Source organism: Pyrus communis, chromosome 7, assembly GCF_041283825.1.
Source record: "Pyrus communis isolate YQ-2024b chromosome 7, ASM4128382v1, whole genome shotgun sequence".
Taxonomy (NCBI): domain Eukaryota; kingdom Viridiplantae; phylum Streptophyta; class Magnoliopsida; order Rosales; family Rosaceae; genus Pyrus; species Pyrus communis.
The window spans coordinates 27,664,490-27,687,846 of record NC_142571.1 but is presented as its reverse complement, the minus strand read 5'-3'; the positions used below and the strand labels follow the sequence as shown (position 1 = coordinate 27,687,846).

The following is a 23,357-nucleotide window of genomic DNA, read 5'->3' as shown; positions in this document are numbered from 1 at the left end:
AGCCGTTAGATTTAAATTTGGGCTGTTAGATCTTTTTTTTACTGTTAGATTTGATTGTATTCAATCTCAACCGTTGGATTCAATGTATTTTAAAATAACATATTCTAAAAAAGTTAAATTTGAATATGGACCGTTAGATCAACCAACGGTCCTTAAAGCCCAGCCAGAGGATCAAAATTATAGCCGTTGGGTTTTTGTGGGTGGCCAACACACGCCTGACTGCGACGGCAGGGCCCACCCCTGTTAGGAAACCTTTGCAAGCGCATCGCGTGGGGCGCATTAGAGCGTGGGCAGGCCGAGATTGGCCCAACAACCTGCAAGTCCACTCGCATAGTGGGGTATTTTGGCCTAGCTTTGGCATTTGGCATTTAGCCCAAAGTTTTAGCATGGGTTGGAGAGTGTTTGAGGTGGGGGGGGGGGAGGAATTTGGGGGAAAATTTAGCATTTAGCCCACCATTGGAGATGGTCTTATGGAGGTCAGGGGTTCGATCATCGGCTTGTAATAAAAAAACCTTTTGGGGAGAGTTTTTCGTAAAACCAACGACCTGGCTCGGAGTGGTAACCCACTGCTACCATTTTTTTTTACCAAAAAAAAAAAAGGGGAAATGAGATAGATAAATCTTATTTAAGTATTTATTTTCATATTTATTGTTGCATTGATCCAGTATCATTTTCAAATTTGGTATACCTTAGATTATGTTTTTGAAAAATATTAATTTCCTTTCACAATCTTATATCCAATTTTTTTAATTTGGATCCCATCCAGATCCAAATTGTGGAATTTTAAGAATCCTCATATCCTAACCGTTTATCGTGTATCGTGCAGTCATAAATTATTTTAAATTTTTTATTTAAAATTAAACACAAATGACAAAATTCCATTGGACAAATACATATTGGAACATCTCCAAGGAAGATGTCAAAATGTACACATTAGTTATAACACTAAAAAAAGATTGTACTGATATTCTCTAACCGATGCAATTATCATACTTTTTTTTTTCAATCAAAGAAGGTGAACAGATTATTAATTAAACTTTAAATGTCATTTATTAAATTTTAATTAGTTTAATAATTTATTTTATAAAATAATAATTTAATTTAACATATTAGTTGAAAAATAAAACTTTAAAACTGTCAAAATTTAAATTTTATGTTAAAAATTTCACATCTGATGATCTCACAGTAGCGATAAATCGACTACAGCAATCCGAGTCATCTCCTGAAAATTTGAAATTCAAATGCCGTTGGTGCGTGACCTGCTTCGTCCCGGAGAATCATTGAAAAACAAATCTTTAACAAGCCCCCTCTGCCTTCTTCAACGGTCCTCTTTTCTCCTCATTCAAACGGCTTCTCTCTCTCTCTCTCTCTAAACATCTCACATCTCCATTAAAATTCAAACCCCAAATCCTACCTTTTTCGCCCAAAGTTTCCAAGAGAAGAAAAACGAAACGAAACCCACATTTTCTCGGGAAAATCCTCCAATCGCCGGCCTCTGCTGTGGCAAGAAAATCCATACAGCAGATAGAAAATTGATGCTCGTTGACTTGCTCTCTCAGGTTTGTTTCCGGGTTTTCCTCTTCCCGTCTTCCTTATTTTTCTTCAATTTTCCCCAGTTCCCCCGTTTGGTTCTCGAGAAAGAATTTGAATTTTGATATCAATTTTTTGAATTGTTGAAAAAAAATTCCTCTGCTTCTTCTAGTTGATTTTGTCGCCTGTGGTCTGGTTGGTTCTTTTGATTTTAATTTCTTTGAGCTAAATTGCATGGGAATTATTTGTAGAAGAGAGAATTTTCCATTCAATTTTAGAATTTGGTGTTTATACAGAAATCTGACCTAATATGGACTAGAATTGGTGATGTAATTTTCTTTTTCTCCAAAATTTTGGGAGAAACCTGCAGTTCGCGATATTTTTTGTCTGGGTTTCGAGGAATCTAGGTTCTGTTGCTATTTAGCTTTTTCCATATATTTTGTTGCTATTTAGAGATTTTTCAAAGTTTTATGGTTAATTTATGCAATGCATATAGTTAGGGTTTGATGGTGAAAATTGTTTATGGCAGGTAGCACTGCTTCAATATGTCTAATCTCCAAAGTGAGCAGCTTCTGCAAATGGAAACAACATGTGGATCACTTCTATATGAGCTTCAGGTATCACATGAATCTCTAAATTTCGAAAGAAAATTTGTCTAGTTTTTTCTGTTTTTTTTATTTTTTATTTTTTTTATGGAAATTGGAGTACTCGAAAGTACTAATCTCAATTTGTTTCTTTTCTAATACGAAAATTGTAGATAATTTGGAATGAAGTCGGAGAGACTGACAAAGATAGGGATAAGATGTTGCTTGAGCTTGAGCAGGAATGTCTAGAAGTATACAGAAGAAAGGTAGATCAGGCAAATCGGTGTAGGGCACAGCTACGGCAGGCAATTGCTGATTCGGAAGCAGAACTTGCGGCAATATGTTCTGCAATGGGGGAGCGACCGGTACATATTAGACAGGTCAGGATGGACTGTTTTGTGGATAACTGTTATTGTTTTTATAGATAAATAGTTTAAATGTCCTGTTCCCATCGAAGTTAAGAAGACTATTGCTTAAAATCAGAATTATTTACAAATTGCTTTATCATTTCAGTCTGATCAAAATGCCGGAAGTTTGAAGGAAGAGCTCAGCAAAATAATCCCACAGCTGGAGGAGATGAAGAAAAGAAAATGTGACAGAAAAAATAACTTTCTGGAAGTTCTAGAGGAGATACGGAAAATTTCAAGTGAGATTAATGGAAGCATAGATTACAGTTCTAAACCGGGTGTGGATGAAACTGATTTGTCATTGAGAAGGCTTGAAGAATTGCACAGACAGCTACATGCACTCCAAACTGAGAAGGTTGGGAGTTATTTTTTCAATTTCCTTTCCATCTGCATATCATCTTAATCTGATTTTGTATTCTTTTATGCTCTTCAATTCCTCATGTATCTGCTCTTTCTTGCTGTGCAGAGTGATCGGCTTAAGCAGATACAGGACCACCTGTGTACATTGAACTCATTTTGCTCAGTTCTTGGTATGGACTACAAACAGACAATTAGTGAGGTACATCCCAGTTTAGTTGATTCCGCAGGAAGCAAGAATATAAGTAATGATACAATTCAGCGATTGGCTGCTGCAATACAAAAATTGCGGGAGGTTAAATTACAGAGAATGCAGAGGGTAAAGAATGTTCTTTGTCGTTTTTTAGTTTTTAGTCGAAGTTATGTGCATTTAATTGAATGATATTAACCTCCTAATCTCTGACAGCTTCAAGATCTTGCAACTACCATGTTAGAGCTGTGGAACTTGATGGATACGCCAATTGAGGAGCAACAGATGTTTCAGAATATAACCTGCAATATAGCTGCTTCAGAACATGAGATAACTGAACCAAATACACTATCTGTGGACTTTATCAATTATGTGAGTTTTTTTATGTTGTAATTCTGTATTATTTCATACTATTGGATCAGTGTAGTTGTCAAGTATTCATTTGGGATTAAATCTATTGTGCAGGTTGAGGCAGAAGTGTCTCGGTTGGAAGAGTTGAAATCAAGTAAAATGAAGGAGCTTGTTCTTAAGAAGAGATCAGAGCTAGAGGAAATCTGTAGAAAGACACACATGGTCCTAGAAGCAGATAGTGCAATTGACTACGTAATTGAAGCTATAGAATCAGGTGCATCTTAAATTCTTAATAGCATATCATGAGGTAACAAAAAATTCCTACGTAATTGTCCTTGAACTTGTGCATCATTTTTACTTGTGCAGGAGATGTGGACCCTGCTTGTGTCCTCGATCAAATTGAGCTTCAGGTTTCAAAGGTTAAAGAGGAAGCTTTTAGCAGGAAAGACATACTTGAAAAAGTTGAGAAGTGGTTGTTTGCTTGTGATGAAGAGTGCTGGCTCGAGGAGTACAACAGGGTTAGTTGTTTCCATCACCATGTCGCTTACTTCACAACATTGAAATCCCTTTGCTTACTTGTTCCTTTTTGCATTCGTGTAGGATGAAAACCGATACAATGCTGGAAGAGGAGCTCATCTTACTCTCAAGCGTGCTGAGAAAGCACGTGCTTTGGTTAATAAACTTCCAGGTATTGACCGCATTTGTAAAATGGCACCCTTGGTTAATAATGCTAGACTAGCCCATTTATGAAACTGTTACAGAACTGTGCTTTGGTCAAGAATATCATTTTGATGATATTTCTGCTGGTTTTAGTTTTTTCTGTCATTTTTTAATTTAAATGTGTTTTTACACGGATCCTGTTTTTTATACAGCAATTGTGGATGCATTGGCTTCAAAAACCATATCATGGGAGAAGGAGAGGGGCATTGAGTTTACATATGATGGTGTAAGTTGCTTCCCTTGTATTTCTGAAATCTCTAGGAGGTCTATTCCAGTTGAGTTTATTTTTTTGTTTTCATACATGCAAATTCTGAAACAATTTTTATTGTTTTCAACTTCTGTTCAGATTCGTCTTCTTTCCATGCTTGAAGAGTATACTATATTACGGGAGGAGAAGGAGCAAGAACGTCGAAGACAGCGGGTATGGCCCAGCAGTTTCACTTGGACATATTTCTTCGAAGATCTTACTGTGAACCGTGTAACAACTATTCATCTCCCATTTTCAGGACCAGAAAAAGATTCAGGGTCAGTTGATAGCTGAACAAGAGGCACTTTATGGGTCAAAGCCAAGTCCATCGAAACCTCAGAGTGTAAAGAAGGGTTCAAGAATGTCAACTGGAGGTGCAAGCAATAGAAGACTTTCAATGCAAGCTCCAAAACCCGATCCACTTCACTCCGTCAAAGGTACTCCGCGTCCGCGTTCAAGAAAGGGTGACCGAGTCCACCAAAACGAGCAATTAAACAATCATCTGGATGATAGCTTTTCATCTTTGTCCACAGGTTAATCTCTTCTCCAATAGTTCTCATTTGTGTCTGGTTGACAAATGAGAGTATTGAAAATAAAAAAGATATATTTAGTTGCTTTGAAGGTTATTCACCGTCTGTTTCCTTGCAGGGGGGGACTCTGACTCTGGTAGTAGTACCTAAAAACATGTTTGTATTATTCTTCGTTGTGCCGGTGTTTCAGAAGCTTCTGTTGATTTCATTTTAAACAAAACATGAGGCATGACACCGGAACACCATATCTCTGTTGCTGTCTAGTGCTTCGATATGAAAAGCCTGCTTTCCAGACATCATATGAAAACATGCTAACAATCAAATTTTAATATATCTTTATCCACGTCTTTGCTTATGCAGGTAGACGAGGCTTAGATGTTGCTGGACTTCCTGTTAAAAAGCACTCTTTTGGTGCTCCAAATGCTTCTGAAGTGGAGACACCAACGACTCGTAAACCCTTCTCCCCCATTTCTGTTCCCGTTTCCATTCCAACAGAAAATGTCACTTTCGCTACTACTCCTCTGAAGCCTAGAACTGTTGCAGAAGAAGCGAACAAGACGCCCAAGGTAATGCCAATCTTCGTGCCAACGACACCATCAACGGTGTCAGTTCCCATGCAGACAGCTATGACACCAGCTCCTCCTCCTCCACCAATTCCATTTGCTACCAACTTAGTCCAAGAGATTCCTGAGGAGATTGAGTACTCGTTCGAGGAAAGAAGAGCTGGATTTGTGCTCCCTAAAACACATGTGAAGCCAATGATACAAGTTTGATAGGTTAATTAGTTAAAGTTTGGTGAGATTTTGAGAGTTAAAATTGCTGTTTTAGCATTTCTTTTCCCTTTTGCATGGAATTTTTTTGTTTTTAAGTCAATTGTAATTGGCTTTCCTGGTTTTATGTACATAGTCTAAGAATGTCTAAACCTCTTCCCTGTTGATTAATGTGATCATTAAGTTTCTAATCTCTGTTTTGATTTTATGGTTTGTTCTAAAGAAATTTTAGTTGAGCTGTCTGATCGAGGTAACTCTCATATGTAATACGAATTAATGTTTTTGTATAAGATGGACAACTAATATACAATGATTATGTTTTGTAAGAGCAAATTTTTCTTGAAATTTTGATTTTGGTTGTATTTTTTTAAAGGGCATATTTTATTTACAAATGGCATTAACAGTAGATACCTCAAACTAAAAGGGTGTTTAGTTCAAATTAAAATCTTCCAGTCAAAGTTTAATTTTCTGAAAAGACAAAGGAGTTGTCAGTAGTTGGAAAATTGGTGTAGCTCTTAACGTTAGCTTTACAGCTTTGAGAGAAATATTTATTTATACAACTTTAAATAAATAAATGGTAATAAAAAATAGAAAAGCCCTTTTCTTTTCTCAAACAAAACTTGATTGTTTTTCTTTAATATTCAAATTTAGTATCATTGTCCATTTATTAAATTCACCTTTATTAAATTACCAAGACGGACGTGAAACATTTTCTTAACTAAAATTTATACTTTGCATTTGCAATTAGAATATTAATTTTTTATTAAATTTCATCAATATTTAATTATAACAATTTCATTTTTATTTATAATTTTCCAAATTTTTATACTTTATTTATTTCTCCTCCTTTTCCTGCAAAACCCTAAATTCACATTTCTCAGAAGTATTTCTGAAATCAATGTTGCCTGTTTCCTTGTAATTTCTTTGAATTGGTTTACAATTTTTTTACTGAAATTTCAGTTTCTGCCATTGAAGCTTCCTGCTTTCTCTGCAATGGTGGAGACAAGCTTCAGAACTGGAGGAGTTGCAGCACTGAGTTCTTCAGCTTTCTGCATTTAGAGACGACTTTTTGTTTCTGGGTTCCAAATTGTTTGAAAGTTTGGAACTTTCTAGCCTTCTTTAACAGAATCTGCTCAAGTTTTTGTTTTTCAGTTAAATTATTTTCTGGGTTTTTTTTTTTTTTTTTTTTTGCTTCCTAAAGTTGCAGACTTTAATTGGTAGATTCTAGGGTTTCAAGTGTTTATAGGGTTTAAGATTTTTTAGGGTTTTGGGTGGTTTTTGTGTGTCTGCAAATTTGCATATGCAAATGGAGGAGAAAGACAAGAATTTGTTTTCTGGTGTAGCAGTGAGCGGTGAGAACGCTCCAGATGATTACAGGATTGCCCCAAGAAATGAAAACCCTAGCCCATCTGGGGGACCCACAACGGCGGCAGCTCCGACGGCGTCGCCGATGAGCTTGACCGGGATCGGTACGGATGGAAAGAAGAAGAGGGGCAGGCCTAGGAAGTATGGACCCGACAGCAAGCCCCTCCCGTCGTCGGCATTGTCCCCGATGCCGATTTCGTCGTCGATTCCGCTGACCGGAGAGTTCTCCGCCTGGAAGAGGGGCAGAGGCAAGCCCGTTGACTCGATCAAGAAGTCTCACAAGCATGACGTGTTTGAGAACTCAGGTAACGAAATGAAACGAAACAACCCTTTTAAATAAAAGCTTTGAAAATTTTGACTTTCGGTTAATGTTGGTTACCGTTTTTACTGTTTTACATTTGGGATGAAATGATCATGATCTGTTGTTGTAGCTCTGACACTGTTGACGGGGACTTTTGGATCAGCGTTTTTTTATTGAGCGTAATGATGCAGATTCAGAAATCCCCGTCAACAGATTGTATCATGTTTACTGCTGTGTGTGTGAATTTTGGGATTGGATTTGTGTTTTTAGAGTGAGATTTGAAGGGAATGTTGGTTGGATTTGGTTTGCAAGTGGACCCTTTGTGATCAGATTCCCTTGTCAGATCTGGAAGTAAATGGTGTTTTATGTGGATTGGAATTACTGATTTTTTCTGCTGGCTACTGCAATTTATATTATACTCTCTTTGCCTTTAGGAAACAGAATGAGAGAATGATTGAGGTAGCTAGCTTGTCCAATAGGTAGAGTACACCAATTAGGCTGACGTGCCTGGATTAGACTTGCCTAATTAGGTCACCTCTTAATCACCTGCTGACTCTGGTCTAATTTGCACCAGATAAGAAAGAAAAGAGAAAAAGAATGAAGAAACTAGAAAGCACAAGCAGGGAATTGTGATATAAACACCTGGTTTATATGCTCCTAATTACAATTTTAATATGTTTTGGGGTCAGTTTTGACATTAACCACTCTTTTCAATCTGACCATTCCACTCTTGAAACCTCACCTTATGTTCAAAGCTCCTGTCTCCTGAGGATTACGAGCTGATGTTTTAGCCACCGTTAGGCGTAAACTATGACCTTTGTTATGAAATTAATGGGGTTTTAAATATTAGTTAATCATTTTGGTTTGAGGTGATTCTTGTTAGTTTTTGGCTCGTCAATATTGTGTCCTTTTCTGTTTAGGATTGTTTTAGGGAAAGGGTGCACCAATTCTTCTCCTAAAAGGGCTAGGAAAGAATTTTTAGTTTCCTTATTCAATGTAGATTAGAATTCTTAGAAGTCTATTTGGAATTGGAAAGGAAGTCTAAATTCCTATTCCACTTAGAATAGGAATTATAATCTGTAAAGGACATGTAAGCCAACCCTATATCTATAAATAGGGTGCGGCAAGGCTGATTTTCAGCAGAGAGAAAAACAGCCAAACAGCAGAGAGGTTTGAGATTAGTTCTAGGGTTTGCATAAGTTCTGTAATCTCTATTATTAATCAAAGAAGCGGTGATTTCTCTACCTAGGGAAATCACAACTGGACGTAGGCATAAGTTCTGCCGAACCAGTATAATTCTTGTGTGTTTCTAAGTTTTCTATATTTGCTAGTTTAGTCTATTGCCGTTGGTTACATCAAAGAACAAGGTCCAGTGTGCGGGGTTTTTCAACAATTGGTATCAAGAGCTAGGATCAAGGTGTTCTACGATGTTAAAAGGGAAGATGGATGCGGATCAAGGACCTGCGTTAAAACCCTTTGACGGCAAGGATGACTTCACGGACTGGCAAAGGATGATGAAGAACGTACTGATACAGCAGGATTTGGATGATGCACTTGATGGTAAGAAGCCGGAAAGCATGACAGAAGCAGCATGGAATAAGGTTCTCAAGAAGGCCAAGAGTTCCATCGAGATCCATCTCACAAGATCAGTTCGGTCACACATCACCGAAAAGATGTCTGCCCAGGAAGCATGGGAAAAATTGGAGAATGTTTATATGGGAAAAACCGTGTCCAATAAACTTTTTCTAAAGGATGAACTATTCGGGCTTCGACTAGAAGAAGGAGGTGATATTGAAGATCACGTATGCAGGTTCCAGAATTGCATAGCTAATCTTCAGAAAGTCGAAGAAACTTACAAAGATGATGATATGGCTATCATCCTGCTAAGGTCTCTACCTTCGTCTTTCAAGCACTTTCGAACAACTCTAATGTTTGGAAAAGAGTCCTTGAAGCTTGAAGACGTAATTCAAGCTCTTCAGTCATATGCTAAACTAGATGATATAACTGAAAGCTCTCAAGGCCTTTATGCCAAAGGCAAGGAGAGGGGGCGGGAAAAGACAAGAGAAGAGAAAACTGGCAACAGAGGTAGGTCAAAATCCAAGAAGAAAAAGGAAAAGAAGGAAGGTTGCTTCGAATGTGGTTCAGCCGATCATTGGAAGAGGAACTGCAAGATTTGGAAAGAAAAGAAAGCCAAGATGGAAGGAAGCTCAGGTTCCGCTAGTGCAGTCACCGAACATGAGAGTGACGGGGAACTTCTTTCGGTAACATCGGGCTCCAAGGCTTTCAATTGGATTTTGGATACTGGATGCACGTTTCATATGTGTGCAGTAAAAGAATGGTTCGATACTTTCAAAGAAGTCAGCAGCGGGGAAGTCTTAATGGGGGATGATTCTTCATGTCCTGTAAGAGGAATCGGCACTGTTCGAATCAGAATGTTCGATGGGATGATACGAGCTTTAGGGAACGTCAGGTATGTCCCTAGACTAAGAAAGAATTTGATTTCCTTGGGTACTTTAGATGAGGCCGGTTATGGGTACAAGTCTAAAAAAGGAAGACTCAGGGTAACCAAAGGATCGCTAGTGGTAATGCAGGGTGACCTACAACCCAATAAGTTGTATAAGTTAATTGGGACCACTATAGTCGGGGGAGCAGCTGTTTCTGTAAATCAAAGTATAGAAGACAAGACTGAACTATGGCATCATAGGCTCGGGCACATAAGCCAGAAGGGATTGCAAGAATTACACAAGCAAGGCCTGTTGGAAGGCGTGTCAACTTGCAAATTGGACTTTTGTGAATACTGTGTTCTTGGGAAGCAAAGAAAGGTATCATTCGCAAGTAGCAGTGCAGATAGCCGAAGTAAGGAGCAACTCAGCTATATTCACTCAGATGTTTGGGGTCCTGCTCCAACTAAATCAAATGGTGGAGCCAGGTATTTTGTCACTTTCATGGATGATTTTTCTAGGAAGGTTTGGATTTATTTCATGAAGCAGAAATCCGAGGTTTTTGCAAAGTTCAAGGAATGGAAAACAGAAACCGAGAATCAAACTGGAAGAAAGATCAAGTATCTGAGAAGTGACAATGGAGGTGAATATACAAGTATTGAGTTCACCGATTACTGCAAGCAGAAAGGCATCATAAGGCACTTCACAGTAAAGAAGAATCCCCAACAAAATGGAGCTGCTGAGAGGATGAACAGAACTCTCATGGAGAGAGAAAGGAGCATGCGATTTCATGCAGGATTGCCTGATAGTTTTTGGGCAGAGGCTGTTAATCATGCAAGTTATTTGATTAACAGATCACCATCTACAGTTCTCGGTTTTAAGAGTGCAGAAGAGGTATGGTCTGAGAAGCCGGTGGATTATTCCAAGCTCAGGGTGTTCGGCTGTAGTGCTTATGCACATATTCCAAGTGATGAAAGGTCCAAGCTCAAACCGAAGTCTATACATTGCATATTCCTAGGTTTTGAGAAAGGAGTGAAGGGTTTCAAGCTTTGGGATTTCAACAACAGGAAAAAGGTTGTCAGTCGAGATGTTGTCTTTGATGAGACAACCATGCCTCTGAATAAAGTCGAGAGCAGTAGGGAGAAGAAGGATGATGCTGGAATTGAAGCAACAAAGATTCCGTTAATCAGTTCAGATGAAGAAGAAGCTCAGGTGGAGCAAATTGAGCAAGAGGCCGAATCTGATGGTTTTGAGGAAGAAGAAGAAGAAGAGCATCAGCATCATTCACCAGTTAGGAATCAGGTGGAGCAAGAAACAGGACAGATTGAAGGTACTCCAATCCGCCAGATATCCCAAAGGAGTCAAACTCCACCCAACAATCCACCTGCATTCCAAAGATGCATAGCACTGGACAAACCTAAGCGGAACAAGAAGAAACTTGACAGGTTTGGGTTTGACCAAAACGAAGTTAATTATGCTCTTAACATTAGTCAAGGAGATCCGACTACTTATCGAGAAGCTATAGCAAGTGATGAGCGAGATAGTTGGATAAGTGCTATGACAGAGGAAATGGAGTCTCTTTACAAGAACTCTGTTTGGGAGTTGGTTCCTAAACCCAAAGACAGAAAGCTAGTTGGATGCAAGTGGGTATTTAGGAAAAAAGGAAGGACTACATGAACAAGATGCCGTGAGATTCAAAGCAAGGCTCGTGGCTAAGGGGTACTCACAAAAGGAAGGGGTGGATTATGATGAGATCTTTTCACCTGTAGTCAAGCATACTTCTATCCGATTGCTTTTAGCAATGGCAGCTCAGCATGACATGGAGATTGAGCAGATGGATGTGAAGACAGCGTTTCTTCATGGGGATTTAGAGGAGACGATATTCATGGCTCAACCAGAAGGGTTTGTTGAATATGGGAAAGAAAACCTAGTATGTCAGCTAAGGAAGTCCCTGTATGGCCTGAAACAGTCTCCAAGACAGTGGTACAAGAGGTTTGATTCATTCATGCTGAAAATTAATTTTAGAAGGTGTTTGTATGACTGTTGTGTGTACTATCATGTGTTCCAAGATGGGATGATCATATTGCTATTGCTATATGTGGATGACATGTTAATTGCTTGTCAAGACAAGTCTAGAATTCAAGACTTGAAAAGGATGTTGAGCGAGGAGTTCGACATGAAGGATCTAGGTGCCGCACAGAAGATCCTTGGCATGGAAATTCAGAGAGATAGGACCGCTGGAAGGATTTGGATATCACAAGCCAAGTATATTCAGAAGGTCCTTGAGAAGTTCAACATGCAAGAAGCAAAGGAAGTTTCGACTCCTTTGGCAGCTCACTTCAGGTTAAGTGGACAACAGTGTCCTACGTCCGAGGAAGAGCAACAAGAAATGAAGAAGGTGCCTTATGCTAATGCCGTGGGCTGCCTCATGTATGCAATGGTATGCACACGTCCTGACATAGCTCAAGCAATCAGTGTCGTTTCCAGATACATGGCAAATCCAGGAAAGCAACATTGGGATGTAGTCAAGTGGATTTTGCGTTATTTGAAGGGTTCTTGGCGACAAAGGATTATGTTTGAGAAGCAAAAGGAAAATGCAGGGGTGTTAGGATATGTGGATGCCGATTATGCAGGGGACTTGGACAAGAGAAGATCAACTTCTGGTTATGTGTTTACATGCGCAGGAGGACCAATCAGTTGGAGGGCACTACTGCAACCAATTACAGCTTTATCGACCACAGAGGCAGAGTATATTGCATTGGCCGAAGCTGGAAAGGAAGCAATTTGGCTTAGTGGCTTGGTAAGTCAAATGGGAATCACTCAAGATTGTGTGAAGCTTAAGTGTGATAGTCAAAGTGCCATTCACTTGGCAAAGAATCAGGTTTTTTCTGGAAGATCAAAGCACATTGAAGCAAGATATCACAGAATCAGAGATTGGGTGGAGTCTAAGGAAATTTGGATTGAAAAGGTTCATACGGATGACAATGCCGCAGATTTCCTTACAAAGATAGTGCCGGCCAAGAAGTTCAAGCATTGTTTGAACTTGATCAATCTCGTTGATTGATTAAAGTGGAGCACCTCCTCACCTGAGGTGCAATGAGGCAAGAAGGAGGTTGCCAAGGTGAAGACTCTTGAAGTTTTTCCAGAGCTACTTCAAGAAGGTTCAAAGATACTCTGGGGTGCAAACGATCAAGACTTGGTTTGACTCACCAAGGTGGAGATTGTTAGTTTTTGGCTCGTCAATATTGTGTCCTTTTCTGTTTAGGATTGTTTTAGGGAAAGGGTGCACCAATTCTTCTCCTAAAAGGGCTAGGAAAGAATTTTTAGTTTCCTTATTCAATGTAGATTAGAATTCTTAGAAGTCTATTTGGAATTGGAAAGGAAGTCTAAATTCCTATTCCACTTAGAATAGGAATTATAATCTGTAAAGGACATGTAAGCCAACCCTATATCTATAAATAGGGTGCGGCAAGGCTGATTTTCAGCAGAGAGAAAAACAGCCAAACAGCAGAGAGGTTTGAGATTAGTTCTAGGGTTTGCATAAGTTCTGTAATCTCTATTATTAATCAAAGAAGCGGTGATTTCTCTACCTAGGGAAATCACAACTGGACGTAGGCATAAGTTCTGCCGAACCAGTATAATTCTTGTGTGTTTCTAAGTTTTCTATATTTGCTAGTTTAGTCTATTGCCGTTGGTTACATCAAAGAACAAGGTCCAGTGTGCGGGGTTTTTCAACAATTCTTTCGTCTTGTGAACTAGGCAACAATTTCCGGGCTTTGTTCATCTTGACCCTCTATCCTAACAAATTATCTCCTGGCATTGTCGTTTTCAGGTTTACAAGTATTGTGTTCATTAGATGAGACTTTTCTTGTTTGTTAATGTTTTGTCTCTTTGATTGCTTTGGTGATTAGATCATTAAACTAGCATTTTGAATTCTAATTGGGATACTTCTGGGCGTTTAATTATGAAAATTCCAATTTAAAATGATCATTTGATTTGGGATTCACTGACGGTTTTTAATTTTTTTTGTGTAGGTGAGAAAATTGCGTACTCGGTTGGTGCGAACTTTACACCTCACATCCTTACTGTCCATTCTGGCGAGGTATGCATCAGAAAATTGTTATATGTGAAAAAAAAAAATTCGTGTCAGTACAAAACTGTTGTGTCAACTATTCTAATCGATAACGAAAGGTTTTCATCTTAGAATTCGTGAAACCAGTTATTATTCTTGTAGACGTTTAAAAAAACGAGCAAATAACAACATCAAACAAAATTACAAGCTAGAAAGTTGATTCGGGTCCCTTATCTCAAGATTTGTTAAGGATGAGTTCCAGTATTATTGCTTTGATCAGGGTTGTACTTTTACTTGATTTCTGATACTAATTCTGGTTCTTGCAGGATGTTACAATGAAGATCATGTCATTCTCTCAACAAGGAGCTCGAGCTATTTGCATACTTTCTGCAAATGGCACCATTTCAAATGTTACACTTAGGCAGGCCAGTTCTTCTGGGGGTACTTTAACATATGAGGTATGGCGTTGTGGCCGTCTTTGAAATTATCTGTTATTAGTTATTACCGTATCAATGTAAGTTCATAGCTGCAAGCTATTTACATAAGGGAAATTTTATTTGAACCCATGTAACTTCTTTTTACACCCAACTTACTCTTTAAATCCTTGTTATTTTTAATTAAAGAATTAATATCTCTTTAAACCCAAAATTATTATCTAAATCCCCTCCCAAACCCAATTCAAAATGTAGATTTATTTTTACACCCATTTAAAAAATAAAATCCCAAACTAAATAATTTGGTGAAGTTTCTACTTGTTTATGAATCTTCTTAAAACCTAACACTTTTAAATTTCTTGTTTTCTCTATATTCATCTCCCTGTGGTTTTATTTGCATGTAGGAATAATAGATTTTCTTGAGCATAAGAAGATACTTCAAAGGTTGTGTTTTCAAGGAAACTCGAGATCAAAAATCTTTTCGGTCCTTTTTCTCCCCTCCCACCTTGAGCTCTTTGAAACAGAGCTTTTAGTCCCTTGACTCCTCTTAGCTTTTAGCTCTTTAGTGACACAGCTTTTTGAAATTTTTCTCTGAATTTTCCTACCAATTGCTTCACTGCATCTTATTTAATTTTTTCATGAAGTTTCAAATTTCCAACTGGAGCTTTTTTGCAGCACTATGGCATCTCTTATGCGTGCATCTTATTTGATCTTTTTCATATAATCTTCCTAGTAAAACAAAGGCCTCAATTTTCATGGGCTAACAACTTAATCATGAAAGGTCAGAGAGCACGGTAACTAATGCTTGCTTAATATGGGAGGACAGACTAGCACAGCAACAAATTGTAATACCAAAGATACAGTTTTTTCTTTCTAATATGCCAAACAATTTATCAATACTTCTACCCATAGAAAGGGTTTAGCATCCAAGAAATTTGGTGTCTGCAACAGCTATTAGGGTTTGAACTCAAATGAATGTAGGATAAACAAGGAGTGATGGTAGGTTTAATTATACGGTGTGTGTTTGTTGATAAATTTAAGTTTTATTATTAATTTCATGTTGTACTTGATGGTAATTATACAATAGGATAAAAAAGACAATTAACATTTAAATTTTAAATTGGGTATAGAAAGAGGTTATATAGATTCAAATAAAATTTCTTATTACATAATCGGTCTCGTGCTTGCCGTGTTTTGATTAAAATCACTCTATATATAAGAACAGAACCTTCAGTTGTATTTTCTTTATGATCATGGAAGTTCTCTTTCTTGAAGAAAAGACAGTATATACGTCATGGTTGCTCAGGAGAACATCTCAAATTCTTTTTGGTGATTTTACAGGGCCGCTTTGAGATACTTTCCTTGTCGGGATCGTATATACCAACTGAGAATGCAGGAACAAAGAGCAGATCCGGTGGCATGAGTGTTGCTTTGGCAGGTCCAGACGGTAGAGTGGTTGGGGGTGGACTTGCTGGTATGCTGATCGCTGCTGGCCCCGTGCAGGTAACATCATTATACAATTATATAGTAATTTTGACCATCAATAATCTAGTACTTCGATATTTGTTAGAAATTGGTTGTGCCAATGTAGTTTACTCTCTAAACACGAATTCTGTAATTAATGCTTTTCCTCCGAACTGTTTTGACTGCATCAGGTTGTGGTGGGCAGTTTTCTGCAAGGTCACCAGCTGGAACAGAAGCCGAAGAAGCAGAGAATCGAGCCTGTATCATCGTCAATTGTCCCTATCATTGTCAATGCTGTGTCTGGTGAAGAAATGAAGGTCTATGGCGGAGTAAAGCCCATTCTGATGGCTCCTTCCTTCCACGGAGATCATTCTAATTCTCTGAATCCCGTGCAAAGCTACAAGAACTCAGCTTCTGAGAGTAAATCATTGTTGTTGGAAGAGGAATCTAAAGGCTCTGGTCAAGCAAACTGTGAAGTTTCTTATTGATCATGCTTTTTCCTTTCGTGTGACGGTTGTATCTTAATTGTATTGTTCAGACTCAGTGACATCTAGGCTTTCTCAACCTTGTCTGACTATTTTATGAAGGACAAACTAGGCTTAACGTACCTCGTGTTCGTTTTAACCCCGATTTGGTAGTCTTTTTTATTAGGTTTTAGGTCAGTCTGATCGTGATCAGGCTCGTCAAGTACGTGGCAGTTGTATTCCTGTATTTCTAGTGTTGTATGATGTAGCATTTTTAGATATATGAAAAACATGACTCGTCATTTATCTCTTCAAGTTGTTATTATCTGAATGTTGGAATATGAATGGATGTTGTGACTCTTTGCTTACGAACTTTAAGTGCTTAAACATTCAAAAGCGCTTATGAGCGTAAGTGCTTTTTTCTTATAGTACATTCTCTTTGAATGATTTTTCTTTACATTGCTACAGTAGAGTTTCATTACTGCACCACAAGATTGCTGCCTAGAATACGCATGAAGTTCTCAGTACTTCTGCCTTCCATGCCTTACTAACCTTTTCTATAAACTCTTCTGCTCTCGTCCTCAGCTCGTCGTCAGTGTCAGTTTCATCATCGTCGCTGTCTCCATCGGTGCTGCTGAATTTACCATCGTCGGCTGATGCGTTCTGTTCATTGTACACTAATTCACTGACCTGTATAAAGCCATTCTTCTCCTTCCACACGTGTTTGGCCTCCATGTCTTGTTCATCGTCCGCACGGTTGCTGGCGGGCTTTGTGATGCGAATTTTGCTTCGTTCATCGTTGTTGGAGACGGGTTTTGATCCCACGAGGATAATGACTATGATCAAGTTGCAGATGCAGAAGATGAACACGGAGTTGGAAGCTGCCTGTGTGATTAATTCTAGCGTGGAACCAAGCATTATGAAGGTATGTGTGAGAGAGATTTAAAAGCAAGCTTGTATCGATGGAGGAAGGGCGAGGGTGGAAAGCTTTATTTATGTAGCAGAAGATGAGACCATTTCTAACCGAAGGCTGGCCAGAGGGTTCAAACGAACCTTCTGGTCCTCCAAGATATTAATATTTTAACGAACAATATATGGTCATATTTGTCTCCATCTCCAACCGAGGGCCAAATGGCCATAGGGCTCGTTTTAGTCCTGTCACAAAAAACGGTTTCCAACCAAGAGCCAAAAAGCCATAAGGCCAAACATAATTTATTATTTAAATTTAAAAATTACAACTTAAATTTAAAAACTACAAATTAAATTTAAAAACTACAACAATTTAAATTTATAGGAAAAAAAAATGAGAATTTTTTAATATTTTTTTACAAATTTTGGCCCAAAAAAATTCAAATCCAACGGCTATATGATGTCAGCTAGCCGTTTGATTTGAATTTTTTTTTGCTATAAATAGGTTGGATATTGGGCTATAATTGACACACCTTTGAATTGAATCTATTTCATTTCAATCTCTTTCAATTCAATCTCTTTTAATTCAATTTCTTTCAATTCAAGTTTACAATGAATTCCAAGTTTGGATCCTCTTCGAATTCCAATTGGGGGTCCTCATCCAATTCCGAATTGGAAGAAAAATGGGCACAGATGAGACGAGAAGATGAGGAGTCTGATGAAGAAGATGAAGCATAACGCAACAAACAATATATGGCAGCCATGGCTGCGGCCATGGTGTGTCAACCAACTGAGGAACAACCTCAATGTGGTGGCTCTGTTGCTGGTCGCTCTTACAAACCATAAAACAGAGCGATGACGCATGTCAATTTGATGAACAACTACTTCAACCCCAACTCGGTGTACACAAAAGATGATTTCAGACGTCGCATTAGGATGAGGCGTCATGTCTTCGAGCGTGTACTTTATGATGTCCATCATATCAATCCATATTTTCAACAGAAGCTAGACAGAGTAGGCCGCTCTGGTTTCTCACTTCATCAGAAGATTACTGTTGCACTACGAATGATGGCCTATGGCTCTCCAGCTGATTCGATGGATGAAATCCATGGTATGTCTGAGTCTACATGCCTTGATACTCTTGCTGAATTCTATAACACAATTGTTCAGCTTTACAAAGAGGAATACCTCCACAAGCCAAATTAATAATATATGGATCGGCTCCTTCACAAAGCTAAAGACCGTGGGTTTCCGGGCATGATAAGGTCATTAGACTGCATGCATTGGAATTGGAAGAACTGTCCCACCGGATGGCAATGAGGCTTTAGCAGAAGGTCGAGAAAGTCAACTATTGTGTTAGAAGCGGTTTCCTCGTATGACACATGGATCTGGCATGCTTTCTTTGAAGTCCCTGGATCCCAAAATGACATTACAGTTCTTCGGCGTTCACCCTTCTTCAATAACTTGACGGAAGGTAAATCACCTCAACTTGACTACTACATTAACGGCCGTCAATGCAATATGGGATATTACTTGGCAGATGGCATCTACCCAAAGTAGGTGACACTTGTCCAAGCAATTCCAAACCCTAAAAATGATGCCGAAAAGTGTTTTACCTTACACCAAGAGGTATACTGGAAAGATGTTGAGAGATTACACAACATGATTGTGGAGGATGAGCGAGATGGATATATTGATAGAAAGTCCAATGACGACCAAAATGATCCAAATAGATCAAGAAGGGCTCGTGCAAAAATAGATGATGAGCCTAATTTGTCTTTCAATCCAAGAACTAGTAGTATCTCTATAAATGAGTACATGAGGCGCTATAGGATGATACGTTCCCGTGCCACAAACAAGTACCTACAACAAGATCTTGTTGTACATCTTTGGGCCAAAAGAAGCATGGAGTATGCGTTTAAGTTTTATGTTGTTAAATGTTTTTGAAAATGTTGTTTAAGTTTCATGTTGTTAAATGTTTTTTTTTATGTTGTATAATTTTTATGTTGGTTAATGTTATTTATTGTTGTTTCATATTATTTAATGTTGTTTCATGTTACTTAATTTAATTTAATGTTGTATAATGACTTAGAAAGTTATAGGAAAAAATAGAATTTAAAAAAAAAAATATGAAACAAATTTTGTAAAATAGAAGTTCTAGGAAAAAAAATAGAATTTAAAAAAATATATATGAAACAAATTTTGTAAAATAGAAGTTATATGAAGTTATAGGAAAAAATATAATTTAAAGTTATAGGAAAAAAATAAAATAAAATAAAATTGTAAAATAAATAAATAAATAAAAAATAACGACTAGCTGACGTCAGCTAGCCATTGCATTTGAAATTTGGCTTAGCATTTATGTTGGATATAACCGATAGGAATATATTTAACATAAATATATTCATGTCGGTTATATCCGACATAAATGCTATGATTTCTGGCCCAGCCCGGAGCTAGCTGGCTGGCTGGCTGGATTGGGCCAACAGGTTAGCCCTTTGGCCCTTTCAAATTTCGTAAGGCCCACGAGCCCTCTGACCTAGCCCTCGGTTGGAGACGTTTTTCGACATTTTTCGGCCATCTGGACCTTTCGGTTGGAGATGGTCTGAGAGGAGGATATGATGTTCTGTATAGTGAAAGCTTATTCTCAACCATATTATGTAGAGATTGTTTAATGTGTCGAAACAGGGTATGGTACACCAAGTGTCATAATACAAATGATTGATTTTATTTTTTCAAGTATCCAACTACTTGTATTATAACACGTGACATACCAAAACCGTGTTTCTGACCTATTGAAAAATTTCTCTATATTGTAGGGCCTCTTTCTTCTTTCTTTTTTTTTTTTTTTTAAAAAAAAAAACTGTGTTTATGACCTATTGAAAAATTTCTCTATATTGTAGGGTCTCTTTCTTCTTCTTTTTTTCTTTGTTTTAGAAGCGGCCTCTTTCTTCATTAGTTTAGTGATTTTTTTTTTTAAACTGTGTTTCTGATTTATTGAAAATTTTCTCTATATTGTAGGGCCTCTTTCTTCATTTATTATTATTATTTTTTATTATTTTATTATTATTATTTTTTATGAGAAGCGGCCTCTTTCTTCATTAGTTTATTGAAAAGACTATTGTACCAAACAAGAACCTCACATGGATCCTTCTCATCCTCTCCTTTTCCTTCCCTCTCACGTCATCACATCCACATCACTATTCCTGGATTTATGGAACTTTGTTGTCTTCTGTTTTCTTTTGGCCTTTTTCTTTAAATCAACACAAGCCGAAAAATTCGGTTCTTTCAATATTGAAAGTATTACTTGACCAAGAGTAAGTTGTTATATGTGCATAGGACAGTTGTTCAAAACATTGTATCTACTCTTTGCACCCAAGTCAGTATTCCCGCTCTCTATCTATTACAATAATTTAAAAAAATATATATATATATATATATCCGTGTAAAAGAAAAAAGTAAATTGTAACAATGATTTCTCAATTTTAGTCAAATTAGAGCAATAGTCTCTCAACTAAAAATCTATTACCATTGGTCCCTCAACTCATCAAAATATGTAGTTATGGTCATTTTCGTCAACTTCATCAAAATTTTGTTAAAATGAGTTATGTTGAAAAGACCATTGCTACAATTGGGTCAAAGTTGAGAGACTATTTCTCCAATTTGGTTAAAGTTAAGGAACCAGTTCTCCAGTTTGATTAAAATTGAGTGACCATTGGTAATGGATTGAGAGACTATAGCTGCACGTTTTGATGAGTTGAGGAACCAATGGTAATGAATTTTTAGTTGAGGGATCATTGCTCTAATTGAGTTAAAGTTGAAGAATCATTGCTACAATTTACTCAAAAGAAAAAACCCTAATTGGTCTCTTTTCTTTTGCAAAAATGAAGTACATGTACATGTCTTGATTAAATTATGACATTTGTATCAATATTTAAATGATTCTTTTTAAATTGAAATGCATAGTTTTTTCAGACTTTAAAAAGGTGAACTGCAATAGAAAAACTATCAGCTAGTCTATTTCACGTAATAATAATAATTGACCCCTTAAAATTGACTTAGCAAGATGTTGACAAAATACAACATTAGTTGATTATGTGAAAGAGACTAATAAGAATAGTCTAAATTAAATCATATTTAAAGGTTGGTGGTAACGGTTGTATATTCATATCTTTAATTACCAACTTGCTTCGAAAGTGCTTCAACGACATTGACCTGGCCTTCAAATCGACAGCTTTCTTAAAATTGGCAACATAATTTGGAAGGGGTATCCCACGTTGAAAAATAATGAGTGAAGCGAATATGAGAATGATTTGTTGGATGTATAGGCACATAAGAGATAATATAATTAAGAACGAGCATATTTGAGATAAAATAGGAGTGATTGCAATCGAAGATAAGATGAGATGAAATCAGTTAAGATGGTTTGGACACGTGAACTGAAAACCTACAAATGCTTCGGTTAGAAGATACGACTATGGGATGAAGATTCAAGGCAAAAAGAGTAGATGAAGACCTATAAAGACATTGAAAGATACTATAAGAAAATATATGAAGTACTTGGAACTAATAGAAGATATTACACAAAATCAAGCACAAGACGTTCTAGAATTCATACAACCGACTCTATTTAATGTGATAAGACTTTATTGTTGTTTGTATCCCACGTTTCGACGAAAATATAGCATGAATGCTCGATCTTGAACTTTAATTAATTTTGAGATAAAGGACGATAAACGCTTTATGAGAATGTTATTGCCAGGTGGTAAGTGATGAAAAGTTGAATGACGACCCAAAATGCAAAAGAGAGAAGATAAGAAAAAGTTCAACATCTTATATCATATGCAAGTTACAAACGAACATGCCCTTTTGTAACTTTTTCAAGCACTTTTTTTCCTCTCTTTATCCATGTGATGTGAGACGAGAATCAAATGCATTTTCTGTGTTTTAAAATATTCGAAACATTCAAACCCTAAAGAGGCTTTTTCTTACCAACTTGTTCTCCGTTCACAAACGATTGTAGTTGCAGATGAATTTCAAACAATTAAAATTAGAGTCGCAGAAATGGAATCGCTCATTCTTAAAACCGGTAGTACTAAGACTAGACGGGAGAAAATGTAGCAAAAGCATTTAAAGTTTCCTCAGTAAATCAGATTAGAGTTACAAATGTACAAATTTTAAGCTTGATCACTAAAACCAAACTTTAAAAAAAAGGCGACTCCAATTCAACAAGGCTTCCAGCTTTGCAAAGGTCAAAGGAACGTTTATCGTATACAGTCTTACCTTTACTTTGCAAATAAGCTGTTTCTACCACTAAAACCAAACTAATACAAATATCCGATGCTTAGATTAAATTTAAATGTGAGGTTCTCAACAACTCTGCCTTCCATCCTCTGTTAACTTTTTCAATGAATTCCTCCACTCTTCTTCTCAGCTCATCTTCATTGTCACACTCCTTGCTTTCATTGTGATGATCGCCGCTGCCATTGTCTTCTCCGGCAGTGGCAAGTTCTTCCTCGAGATTCGCCACTTGGCCAAAAACAATTGGTGATTTGATCATAGTACCCTCCTGCTCACATTTATCATCTTCAGCTTGTTTATGATCATTTGAGATTCTGGTTTTGGAGCTGCTGGTGACCGTTGAGACACTTTCTTGATCAACGTAACAGCAGGGTTTCGAACCAACGAGGATCATGAATATGATCAAGTTGCAGAAGCAGAAAACATATAGAGAGTTGGAAGCAGCCTGAGTGAGCAAGTCCAATGTAGAATCCAACATGGTCAAAGAACGGGTAGGATTGGATTGGACTGGATAACTCTCGACGAGCACAAGGGAAGGTGGGTTTATGGTGGTGTTAAAGGAAGGAAATGAAGGTATTTATAAGCACTGGTGTGGTGTGGAGGGGATTGAAAGAAGTGTCTGTGACAAGCTTTTTGTAGGGGAACATGTTGAAGGAGTAGATGGTGAGTTGTGTGAAAGCTAACCGAGAAAATGACATATATTATATATTTTAAATCAAATGATTAAAAAAAATTAATAGTAAATTTGGGATGAAACTTCTCAACTTGCCGTTTTGTGGGTCTTCGGTCGTTTTGTTTATTCAAAGACCACAGGTACCTCCCAAGAACCTCACATGGAACTTCCTTGGGTTTTCTCATGGACTCCATGTCATCGAAAAATGACATCATAGACGAGAAAGGGTAATGATTTTCGCACTTCA

General features: G+C 37.5%; 4 protein-coding genes across 5 annotated transcripts; 3 read left to right on the top strand and 1 right to left on the bottom strand.

Annotated features, from left to right (window-relative positions):
• The first annotated feature begins 1,184 nt into the window (after positions 1-1,184).
• LOC137735276 (65-kDa microtubule-associated protein 3) lies at positions 1,185-5,877 on the top strand. Of its 2 annotated transcripts, XM_068474690.2 has the most exons (14): positions 1,213-1,559; positions 2,060-2,147; positions 2,288-2,494; positions 2,628-2,876; positions 2,988-3,197; positions 3,285-3,440; positions 3,534-3,693; positions 3,786-3,937; positions 4,020-4,107; positions 4,292-4,365; positions 4,486-4,560; positions 4,646-4,919; positions 5,277-5,366; positions 5,460-5,877. In XM_068474690.2, exons 2-14 carry the CDS (start codon positions 2,076-2,078, stop codon positions 5,687-5,689), a joined length of 2,037 nt encoding a protein of 678 aa, XP_068330791.2. In that variant the 5' UTR covers positions 1,213-1,559; positions 2,060-2,075; the 3' UTR covers positions 5,690-5,877. The 2 variants fall into 2 exon arrangements, with proteins under 2 accessions (XP_068330790.2, XP_068330791.2); XM_068474689.2 differs by having other exon boundaries at positions 1,185-1,559; positions 5,277-5,877.
• Positions 5,878-6,432: 555 nt separating this feature from the next.
• On the top strand, positions 6,433-16,542 carry LOC137735615 (AT-hook motif nuclear-localized protein 7). Its single transcript, XM_068475061.2, has 5 exons — positions 6,433-7,356; positions 13,828-13,895; positions 14,192-14,323; positions 15,641-15,802; positions 15,955-16,542. The coding sequence occupies exons 1-5, from the start codon at positions 6,987-6,989 to the stop codon at positions 16,249-16,251; spliced, it is 1,029 nt and encodes a 342-aa protein (XP_068331162.2). The 5' UTR covers positions 6,433-6,986; the 3' UTR covers positions 16,252-16,542.
• Positions 16,543-17,991: 1,449 nt separating this feature from the next.
• On the top strand, positions 17,992-18,342 carry LOC137734506 (uncharacterized). The gene has a single exon (XM_068473756.2). The coding sequence runs from the start codon at positions 17,992-17,994 to the stop codon at positions 18,340-18,342; it is 351 nt and encodes a 116-aa protein (XP_068329857.2).
• A 3,926-nt stretch (positions 18,343-22,268) lies between these two features.
• Positions 22,269-23,131, bottom strand: LOC148695999 (uncharacterized). The gene has a single exon (XM_088698022.1). It carries the CDS (start codon positions 22,913-22,915, stop codon positions 22,481-22,483), a length of 435 nt encoding a protein of 144 aa, XP_088554148.1. The 5' UTR covers positions 22,916-23,131; the 3' UTR covers positions 22,269-22,480.
• Between the last annotated feature and the right edge of the window lie 226 nt (positions 23,132-23,357).